Source organism: Salminus brasiliensis, chromosome 24 (assembly GCF_030463535.1).
Source record: "Salminus brasiliensis chromosome 24, fSalBra1.hap2, whole genome shotgun sequence".
NCBI classification, from domain to species: domain Eukaryota; kingdom Metazoa; phylum Chordata; class Actinopteri; order Characiformes; family Bryconidae; genus Salminus; species Salminus brasiliensis.
The window spans coordinates 6380397-6391581 of NC_132901.1; the positions used below are offsets into that span (position 1 = coordinate 6380397).

The 11185-nt window shown below is 40.0% G+C and overlaps 1 protein-coding gene across 4 annotated transcripts in view; it reads right to left on the reverse strand.

The window, feature by feature from the left end:
- The window catches only part of jag1b (jagged canonical Notch ligand 1b), a 46300-nt gene extending 35608 nt beyond the window's left edge, over positions 1 to 10692 (reverse strand). For 3 of the 4 annotated variants that reach the window (XM_072669569.1, XM_072669570.1, XM_072669568.1), the window contains exons 1-2: positions 10288 to 10692; positions 9420 to 9728 (exon numbers count right to left, since the gene is read on the reverse strand). In XM_072669569.1, the coding sequence (XP_072525670.1) occupies positions 9420 to 9728; positions 10288 to 10359 (381 nt within the window). In that variant the 5' untranslated portion in view covers positions 10360 to 10692. Of the gene's footprint in view, positions 1 to 9419; positions 9729 to 10287 lie in introns of those variants that run through there. The other variant, XM_072669571.1, reaches the window with a different exon arrangement.
- Between the last annotated feature and the right edge of the window lie 493 nt (positions 10693 to 11185).

Sequence of the window (11185 nt, forward strand, 5' to 3'; positions counted from 1 at the left end):
TTTCTAAGCTCAGTATGATCATATTTGATTGCATGGTTCGGAAATTGGTTTGGATGGTCAAGAACATCCCAAGAACCAACAAATGCACCGGTCTGACATGAACTAGAATTAGACAAGAACTAGAACTGCTGGTACACCAGTGCTCCTGTCTACAATCAAGTGAGTGTGTTACAGGTTGCCATCCAAGTAAGAAGCCCCTGCTTCACAACTGACACCAAACTTGACTAAGGTTTGCAGTGGACCACATGGACAGGGAAAACATTTTCTAAAGAACATTTTATGGTCCGATGAGACAAAGCTGGAGTTGTTATGCCACAATGAGGCTTACTACCCCAAGATGCTCTGGGATTGTTTTGCTACCAGTGGAATTGGTCAATTGTACAGCACGGATGGATTAATAAAAAACTACTTCAAGATTCTTCAGCACAACCTCAAATTCTCAACTAGATGGTAGAAACTAGGATGCAACTGGGTGTTCCAACTGGACAATTACTCTTACAACAAATCAAATATGGTTGTGGAATGGATAAAACAGACTCAAGACTCAGACTTAAGCTTGCAGAATGGCCTTCCCAAAGTCCTGACCTGAATATGTGGACTTTGCCAGGAAATCAACATATTTAACTGACTAAAAGTGCCACAAAGGTCAAATCCAGAACACCCAGAATTTTGCCAAAAGCCTGCTGATAGCTACAAAAAAACATCTGGTCAAAATGCAACTTGCTAAGGAACATGTAACTAAACGGTAGGTGTGCTGTATTTATATGTTTGACCTTGTATGACCTGTATGTGTTGTTTTTAGGAACTCCCCTGAAAATGTTAAACTTGTGCAGCAAATTATTTTTCTATTAAAATTTATGTTGTAACTTATTCTTATTCTTATTCTTATGTCAATGGCATTCATGTTCATGAGTGTAAATAAATTAGGGATGCACAATAATGGAAAAAAATTCATTGCAATATTTCGTTGTTCTGCAATAGTCGCTCTGCAATATGTATTGCGATATTTAAAAATACTGGAATTTTCACCAGATGTCTTCAGGAGAATGATCCAACATGGCATGATATTAATATTAAACTCAGTGTTTCGAAGACTTAAATAAAGATTTAAATAAATTTTATTGCCTCATGTGCAAATGTTCCTTTTGTATGAAGCGAGTTGTAGCATAACTTGTTTGATTTAATTTGCCTCATGTAACATCCTGCAATGTGACTATTGCACAAACACACACTGCATGTGCAATGCTTAAACATTATATGCTGATCTATTGTGCAGCTCCAAGATAAACTTCTGACCACAACTGTACTCAAGTTCTACCACACATACACAACACACTGTCACACAACATTTACACTACTACACAATAGTAACACTTAATTTTAAGATATGCAGATCAGGGGGTTATTAAGGTCTTGTTATTTGTTCAATAAAGCCTGTAATCATTTCTTCACAATGCATCCTTTACTAGTGTAATATGTATATTTGGAGGTTATTAATTGTAATAATGCACATTAAACACTTCATTAAGACCATATTATGCACATTATTTACTGCTGTTTAGTTTTCACTTAGTACTATCTAGAACATCCAAAATGTCCATAACACAACATAAAAGCTGGGCACATGTTTGTTTTAACAATTTTAAACAACAGAATGCTGATAAATTCATACAAATAAACACATACACATTTTGCATACAAATACCATTAATAGATACTGAAATTGAAATACAAACTAAAGCACTAAATATTTATAAATACTTGCTTTCACTTCCTTGGTATACGTTCACTTTAGACTATGGAATTTTGATGTTTTATTGACTTATTAAACATTAATTAACTTAATTTAGGTTTCAATACACTCACGTAAAGCCAGTAACACTGGAACTATTTAGTACCCACATGAATTTGGTCTAATAACATGTACATTTAGGTAGTAATTCCCCCTCAATAATTTGCATAACATGTTTTTAACTTTTAAATTTTAAATCTAAATTTTAACTAATTCTTAGTAAGTGATTTTAACACAACATACCTTTAAATATGTAAAAAATCACATTGTCTGATTTTTAAAGAATTTATTTGCAAATAATGGTGGAAAATAAGTATTTGTGCAATAACAAAAGTTCATCTCAATACTTTGTATTATATTCTTTGTTGGCAATGACAGAGGTCAAACGTTTTCTGTAAGTCTTCACAAGGTTAGCACACACCGTTGCTGGTATGTTGGCCCATTCCCCCATGCAGATCTCCTCTAGAGCAGTGATGTTTTGGGGCTGTCGGCGGGCAACACAGACTTTCAACTCCCTCCAAAGGTTTTCTATGGGGTTGAGATCTGGAGACTGGCTAGGCCACTCCAGGACCTTCTTACGAAGCCATTCCTTTGTTGCCCTGGCAGTGTGCTTGGGATCATTGTCATGCTGACCCAGCCACATTTCATCTTCAATGCCCTTGCTGATGGAAGGAGATTTGCACTCAAAATCTCACAATACATTGCCCCATTCATTCTTTCATGTACACGAACCAGTCGTCCTAGTCCCTTTGCAGAGAAACAGCCTCAAAGCATGATGTTGCCACGCCCATGCTTCACAGTTTGTATGGTGTTCTTTGGATGCAACTCAGCATTCACTCTCCTCCAAACACAACGAGTTGTGTTTGTACCAAACAGTTCTACTTTGGTTTAATCTGATCATAAGACATTCCCCCAATACTCTTCCAGAACATCCAAATGCTCTCTAGCAAACTTCAGACGCGCCTGGATATGTACTGGCTTAAGCAGGGGAACACGTCTGGCACTGCAAGATCTGAGTCCCTGGCGGCGTAGTGTGTTACTGACGGTAGCCTTTGTAACATTGGTCCCAGCTTTCTGCAGGTCATTCACTAGCCCCCCCCCCCCCCCCCCCCCCCCCCCCCCCGTGTGGTTCTGGGATTTGTTCTTGTGATCATTTTGACCCCACGGGCTGAGATCTTGTGTGGAGCCCCTGATCGAGAGAGATTAGCAGTGGTCTTGTAGGTCTCCCATTTTCTGATTATTGCTCCCACAGTAGATTTCTTCATACCAAGCTGCTTGCCTATTGCAGATTCAGTCTTCCCAGCCTGGTGCAGGTCTACAATTTTGTTTCTGCTGTCCTTCGACAGCTCTTTGGTCTTCACCATAGTGGAGTTTGGAGTGTGACTGTTTGAGGTTGTGGGCAGGTGTCTTTTATACTGTTAACGAGTTCAAACAGGTGCCATTAATACAGGTAATGAGTGGAGGACAGAGAAGCCTCTTAAAGAAGTTACAGGTCTGTGACAGCCAGAAATCTTGCTTGTTTGTAGTTGTCCAAATACTTATTTTCCATCATTATTTGCAAATATATTCTTTAAAAATCAGACTTTTTCTCATTTTGTCTCTCATAGTTGAGGTCTACCTATGATGTCAATTACAGGCCTCTCTCATTTTTTTAAGTGGGAGAACTTGCACAATTGGTGACTGTCTAAATACTTTTTTCCCCACTGTATACTCTGTAGTCCATCTGCTTCTATGTATACTTTGTATGCATCCTTCCCCTCTGTTCTTTATTGGTCAAGACCATTATTTGAGTGGTGGGTCATTGTCAGCACTCCAGTAAAGCTGACAAGGTGGTGGCGTGTTAGTGTGCGTTGCACTGATACAGAATGATCAAGCTGCTGGAGTTTGTAAAAATCTGTGTCCACTCTATTAGGCCCGTCTACCTAGTTGGTCCACCTTGTAGATATAAAGTCAGAGACAGAAGCTACACAGTTAGTGCTGATCATCCTCTAGTCCTTAATCAGTGGTCACATGCCGCTGCCCACAGAATGCTGTTGGCTGGATTTTTGTAGTTGGTGGACTATTCTCAGTCCAGCAGTGATGCTGAGCTGTCAGCACTGCAGTGTTTAATCCACGCATACCAACGCAACATACACTCACCACCAGATGTACTATAATCTGTATTTACAGAACTAACATGTGCTCTGATATGGTCAGTGAAGCTGATATAATTGACTAAGAGTATAGAAACAAGGGTGTTATTGTTATGGCTGATCTGTATATACTATGATGTAAATAATGTAAATCATACACTACAGTGTACATTATGTAAACCATATACCATATACTTCTTTGAGGTGACCAGATCTAAATCCAACTCAACATTTCAGACCTTGGTCTCCTATATCAGACAACACACTTCACCACCAACAATATCTGTTGGACAATTGGTGTTCTATCCCTCCAATAGGGTTTCAGAGATATGCACTATTTATGCAAATTGTGACCAATAAACTAAGTACTTCTTTGTTCACTTAGTTAATCCCGATCTGCAACTTTACACAGTCTGCCACATTGTGGCTAAATTCCTGCAGTTTCTTAACGTTTTCACTTTTCAGTAGCACTCACAGTTGATGGTGGAATATCTAGAAGGAAAGAAATCTCATCAACTGACTTGTTGCAATGGCAGCATCCTATTACAGTAGCACGCAGGAATTCAGTGAGCTCTTTAGAACCACCCTTTAGAACTTTTACTAAGGTAACTACATGGCTAGGAGATTGATTTTATACACATGTTGCAATACTGAATGACTGAATGAAACACCTACCTTCAAGGCTGAGGAAGTGTGTCCTAATACTTTTGACCACACTGTGTAGATATACAACTTGCTAACTTTGTTCTCAAGCTTGCCCTACTTATCCTCCACCTCTGATGCATTGTTTCTGTTGCTCAAGTAATGCAGGCTATCCACTGTAATGATCATTTAAAATATTAGAAAACCTCTAAAATAGAGGTTATAAAACACTATATATAAAAACACCTATATATAAAACACTTTACTAGCAGTAATGGTATCCCCTTGGCTTCCTCCTGCATTAGCCCTATAAAATTACTATACATTTTTAAATAAATAAACCCAGTACATAAATCAACTTAGTGCTTCATAAATGAACGGACTGCTTCATTACACTCCTTTTGGGCCATGTACAGTAACTTAGAAAATAAATATAAAACACAATCTAAAAGAAATATAAAAAACTAATGTTATGCTAATAAATAAACAAATGTAAAGGCTCAGCTTCTGACTGTACTACATGTAAACTTATTATTATGCAACCTGCCCACAAATGGCAGTTCTTTAATAAGGTAAATGTACTGTATGAGTAACCAAGATTAATCAAGTAAGCCCTTATTATCTCCTGTCACTTATGACAGCAAATACAAGAAGGGCTAAGTAAACTAACAGATTTAACACAACGCATAAGCTGTCAAGTAAGTTGGATCACAGACACTGAACTGATTAGTCAGTCGGAGACCCATTCTTTGGGAAACCAGCAGAATGTAGAATGCTAAATATCAAAGCCAGATTAGGTCAGAAGACAGGGCCTGACTGCATCAGCAATGGTATGCTCATTGCTTACTCAGCAGCAAACATACCGGTTAAACCACAATACTTTTGTGTGGCACTGCATGGTGTGTCATTTAAGCCAATCCAAAAAAAAAAAGTTTTTTTTTTTACTTATGTCAAACGTCATTATTTGGAACTGCCATCAGCACTTCTCCTAGTGCCTAGAACTCACCTGTTCACAATCAATTACTGATTTACCACTCTCCGATGCAATAGAAGAGTAAAAATGTAATTTAATATATGTAGTGAAAACAAGGCTAACAATGTTTATACACTTTTCCATTGTCAAACTTTATTTGTCCAAATTAGGAACTGACTGACATAAAAATGTTCTCCCTGATATTACCTTTAAAGCCCTAGAAACTCCAATAGTACATGTTGCAGAGCCATTCAAGAGAGTTTAAGTAGACAGTGCTTTGGATGCATTTCATCTGCATGTTTGTTTTTTTAACCATGATGGGGTTTAAATCTACCCATTCAGCCTCTGTTGCTATAACAGAAGTGAAGTGGTCAAGTTTAGCAATACCTAGACCACAAACCAAGCAAGTTACTTTACTTTAGTGATTTTGCAAATGATTTTGCAATGTCTATTCTTCTCATCAGCCAACCAATATATATACACATATACACTTTTATAAATAGTCACTTTAACAGACAAAACGTCACCATTTAACAGACTGAGGACAAGAAGAAAATCTCATTTTGAAGCAGTGGTATTTTTGCCATGGTGCTCTCTGCAGGCCCCAGGTGTATTCAGAACCCTGGGGCCAGAGAGCTGTGCTGCAATGTGCTGAAGTGGCCAGTATGTGAAGTAAGGTCAGGGCCGGGTTTGTCTAGGAGCCGATCTCATCACTGCTGAGTCCAATGCCGCTTCCTGTTGCTTGTCCTGGGCCGGCATTATTCCTGGACTGGCTCCATTATGCACAGTAATCCTCCCTGTAGCCAGTTTGGCCATGCTATTGTTCGCTTGCTCCATGTTCTCTGGAGCTGACTCTGGCTGGGTGGGCCATGCAGTAAAAAACCCACACTCACTGTCTCCCTCTTTTTCTCTCTTTATGTCCATCTCTGTTCCTCATTAGAAAACCAGTAGGAAAAGACCAGAAGAAATACGAAAAAGGATGAATATGTACGAATCGTGTGATAAGTGGATCACTAGCTTAATGTTGTACCTGTTATTAATCCTTATTAAGTACAGTTGTCACTATATGTGTTCAACAATGCATCAGTTCCAGAAAACTGAATATTTAATAAACTTCTCATTTTTGTTCCTTAAAATACCCCACAACATATGTGGATGGAACTAGACATTCGTTGCAGCCCTAGATGCATGCTGTTACATATAATTACAAATGTGCAGCCAGGACTTCTAACAAGAGATATTTGAAAGCTGAATTGATATCCAGGTGCTTAATTATGAGCAAACCTACAAAAAGTGTGGGTCCACATTGAGCCACCATTACAGCTTCACCCTTCTTCAGTAAAAAACTGAAAAAGAACAGAAACTGTTCAACAAATGACTGAGAATATCAGTGCAGGATACAATCAGACCAACCAAGAACAGTCCACACACAGTTGCCACCAAGAACAGTCCACACATAGTTAAATAGAGAGGGATAATATTGGAATACATAATATTGGGTGGAAGGAAGGAGGAAATTAGTTGGCAGCGCTTTGATGAAACTATAAATCAGACATAATATTTACACCATCTCCTTGTTTCTACACTTATTGTCCATCACCAGCTCCGCTAATCATGTTTACACCAGAGCTGTCAGGACAAATATAGAAGGCTAATTTTCAGCCTGTATATCTGATCAATGATCAGTTTAGCTGATCCTGAGAGCTGAACAGATCATAAGATCCATACTGCCGCTGCTGCATTGTCCATAGTCACAGGACACTGCAGTTCCTTGTTCAACCACTTGATGGCAATATGGTCTTACTCGTGGCTGCAGAAGGCCATTAAATCCAGAGTAGATACCTCCTGCTCCATGTTTATTTTTGGTTTTAAAACTGTATGTGACTCAAACTCACATATTTGCAGAATATGTAAAACTAATGTGCCACATGGAGGAAGCAAGGAAAACGTTTTAAGACCACTAAATGTCTCTCAAGAGTACATCACTCAGCTCAGTGTAGTGAGTATCAGAACACAGCAGAACTAGCAAACACCACTAACAGCACTCTGAGCTCCACATGGCTGTTCTGCACAGGAGTTCAGGAACTCCCACAGCTAGTGCTCAGAGTTCAAGAGTGTTATAAATATGGGTGATTCCAAAAAGTACAATTCAACCTTAGAGACAATGCATAGAAAGCCCTGCATGATGATGTATTACCAAGTTTGCCAGGAAAGGTTAATGTTGTGTACAGCCCTGCCCTTAAACGGTATCCATTGGTAATTGGCTGCGAACCCAAAAACACTGGTCCATCTCTTGAAGAATGGTTTTCCAGTAAAGTGTTGTGAGAAGCTTATTCAAGGCAACCCTAAACATTTGAATCAAGTTAAGCAGTCAAAAGGCCAAGCCACCACATTCCCACAATGTGTACACAATGCTTGATGCTCCTGTTCTTGATAACGTTTTGTCATATTAAGGTTTAGCCCCTTAAAAAGGCCGAAAGTGTTATGTGTTAAGTGTTATGTACTTTTATTACCAAGGAATAGCCCCACCAGTTTGTACAGAAGTTCCTGTAGTTACTGACTAATATGCCTTAGGGTGTAATTAGTCTTGCTGCATTAATGTAAAGAATGACTGCCAGATTAAAATGATGTCAAATGGTTAAAAACTGCAAAATGGAAATGCAAAGTTTATGCACAACAACAATGATATGCATTTAAAAATAAGCAAGCTGCTTTTTACGTACAGTCAAGCTAGTAATGAACAAAACTGAAAGTTGTAGGGAGGTAAGGCTCTGATCTAGACATGAAAAATATATGTGGCATTATGGACGTCTGTGACAATATTCAGTTGTCAGGTTAGCTTCTCCAGTAATACCAAATTTATTTTCTTTAGAATTGCCTTGTCATTCAACCTATTCAACACAGTAACCCTTCATCATGGTCAATATTACATCACATATTACAGCTCTTAGGTGGGTTGTTCATTCTTAACATATAAGCAACAATAAAATCTAATAAAGGCCTTGTGTCAACACGATGGCCTACTTTAAGGACATTCTATGGACTGCTACACTAACCAAAATCAGTTTAATGTATGACACTGACGAACAGGATTTACAAGGTCACACGTTTCCTGAAACACAAAGATGTCTGGCATCAGGAGAACAACCTCCTGAAGAAGTAGGCAGGCACCATTAAAGACTGCTACATGTTTATTAAAAACATTCATAGTTACAGGAACAGGTCTTTAAAGAACGCTTCATTGAAAGGTTCCTCCTTCCTTTGAGTGAAGTCAGTTATTTTCTTCCACATTTATATTGGTGTGTGACATGAAATAATAAATACTTTCTTCATTTAGTTCAGAGCTATCCTCAAGTAAGCTACTTCATCTTAAGCAGAGGTCATACAAAAGATTCATTTCACTCTGAAAAATATATCCTATCATGTACGACACAACTGACAGCAAAGTTTGGGGCACAAGAGGATGCCAAGTCAAGTTTGGGAAGCAAAAAACTCCATACAGCAACATCACGTCCAGGTCAAGTAGTATTAGTTGCTTCATCTTGTTAAGGGCTGCCTGTTACTCAAACAGTTCATGTAGTGAAAGTTTAGATCACGGTCACATAACAACAGCTAACGCCACCTTGTCATTTCCGCTTTTGCGCGTGAGAAACACATGGGAAACTACCCAAAAGATAAATGTGCTGACTAATCGCGAGTCAGTCGTTGGTTGGAGCGCAAGGTCTTATGACTGACAATAAAGGCTACAAGTCCGGAAAGGGGCACGTAGGATACACTCGTATGGGAAAACAAGCCATCACCTCGTTTCCATAGCCAACCTGGAGTCGCATAACACAACATGCACTACGACATCAAAAGATAACTTGAGCCAGCCACTCACCGGCCATGCAAAACTGAAGCGTAAAACAATCCTGGACTTGTCCGTGGCGGCCGTGCCCTTGGTGCTGAACGTATTCCCTCCGAGAACGGGGGTAGATCCGGTGCCGAAGCTGCACGGGCCCGCAGCGGACACGCGCGACTGGTATTCCTTGAGGCAGACCCTAAAGTACGTGTCGCATTGGTCGGGCGCGCACGCGCGCTCAGCCCCGCTGCTCCGCGCGCCCCCGCAACACGAACCACTCTGCAGCTCGCCGCGCGCGTTCTGCATAGACAGGATCTCCAGCTCAAAATGGCCAGACGCTCCGCACACCTGTTTAGGAAGGACAGACAAGGCGTTGGAAAAAGAAAATACTCCACAAGCCAGAATACAAGTGAGAAACATTTAGCTCAACTAAGACTGGGTTCAGGTAATGCTAACCGCACAGTACAGTGCACTTTCCCTTAGCTACAAACACACTTAATTGCCTGTGTGCCTAAAACGTTCAAACTTTTACAGAATTTGGTACTGTAATAAAAGAAACGGTCCAACAAAGAGCCATGACAACTCTGGACAACCATTTGAATGCTTTGCAAAAATTGTTCTCCACGATAGAGTCGACGATAAGTCATATATGATGTGTATAAAAGAACTTATTCAAAACATCTTCAGTATAGCACCAAAAGGTTCACTTAACATAACACTGCTTAAAATACAAGGTTTACAAGCACGTGGTACGTGCGTGAAAAAAGTGTAAAATCAGTGATGTGAAGAAAACGTAGACATAACAGAACGTACGGCTTAACGTTAGTTCTAACAAGCAAAAAACTCATGAGCGCACACATGTAAAGGGAAAAATACGAATCGATGTAAACGAGTGAGGTGAACGTACCTTCGTCCGTAAACATAATAAAAAGGCATGGAGGTAAAAAGCAGCAAATACTGAGCTCCGTGGCAAAAGCATGCCTTCCTGTCCGCGCTGCCGCTTCGCTTCCAAACTACACGGAAAGCCGCCTCACGGCTCTGATTCACCTCCTCACTTTTAACATGCACGGGTGGAGAGCACGAAACTCTTCCAAAAGTGTTCTTTCAAAGTTTCTTCTTGTTTCCTTCCCCAGCGGAAAAGGTAGACTCCTACTGCACCATTAATTCCAGCGTATCAGAAAATGCTTGTCTTTGTGGTTTAATGCTTGTCTCTCTCTCTCTCTTTCTCTCTTTTGGCGGCGAGGATTCGTTTACACAGAAGCCATGAGAACCAGTGTTGTCCGTGAGCGCCTGAGAAAGTGAGAAAGTGAGCTGCTCACTGTGGGCAGCGAGTTCAGCGCGAATCGAACAGGGCTGGGCAAACGCATGCGTCAATTTAATATTCAATAGCTGTTGGAGGCTGGCTGGCGCGAAGTCCCTCCCAGCCTTCAGCCAGATGACGGACGGGCTTCGTATACTTGGCGTTGCAATGACTTGTTACAGGGTTGATACATGGCAGTCTCGGGGTTAAAGCGTGAACGAAGGCAGCATATTGTTAGAAAGGTAGGCTATAAAACGACAAGCTCTGACAAGAGAGCAAGAACCAATTCAATTCACTTGTATAACTCTTCCTACAACCGATATTGTCAGGATTAACGCTGCATTGTAAATAAAACTGACATAAGTCAAAGTGACATGTGAAAGAGCTAAATATTGTAAAATAAAAATCTAAAACTACATCTTGGTCTTTTAGCGTTTATTCTTGCTTTAGCATGACCTCTGTTAAAAAAACTTGTTCGTCAAAAGTAAATCTGTGTTTTTTGTTC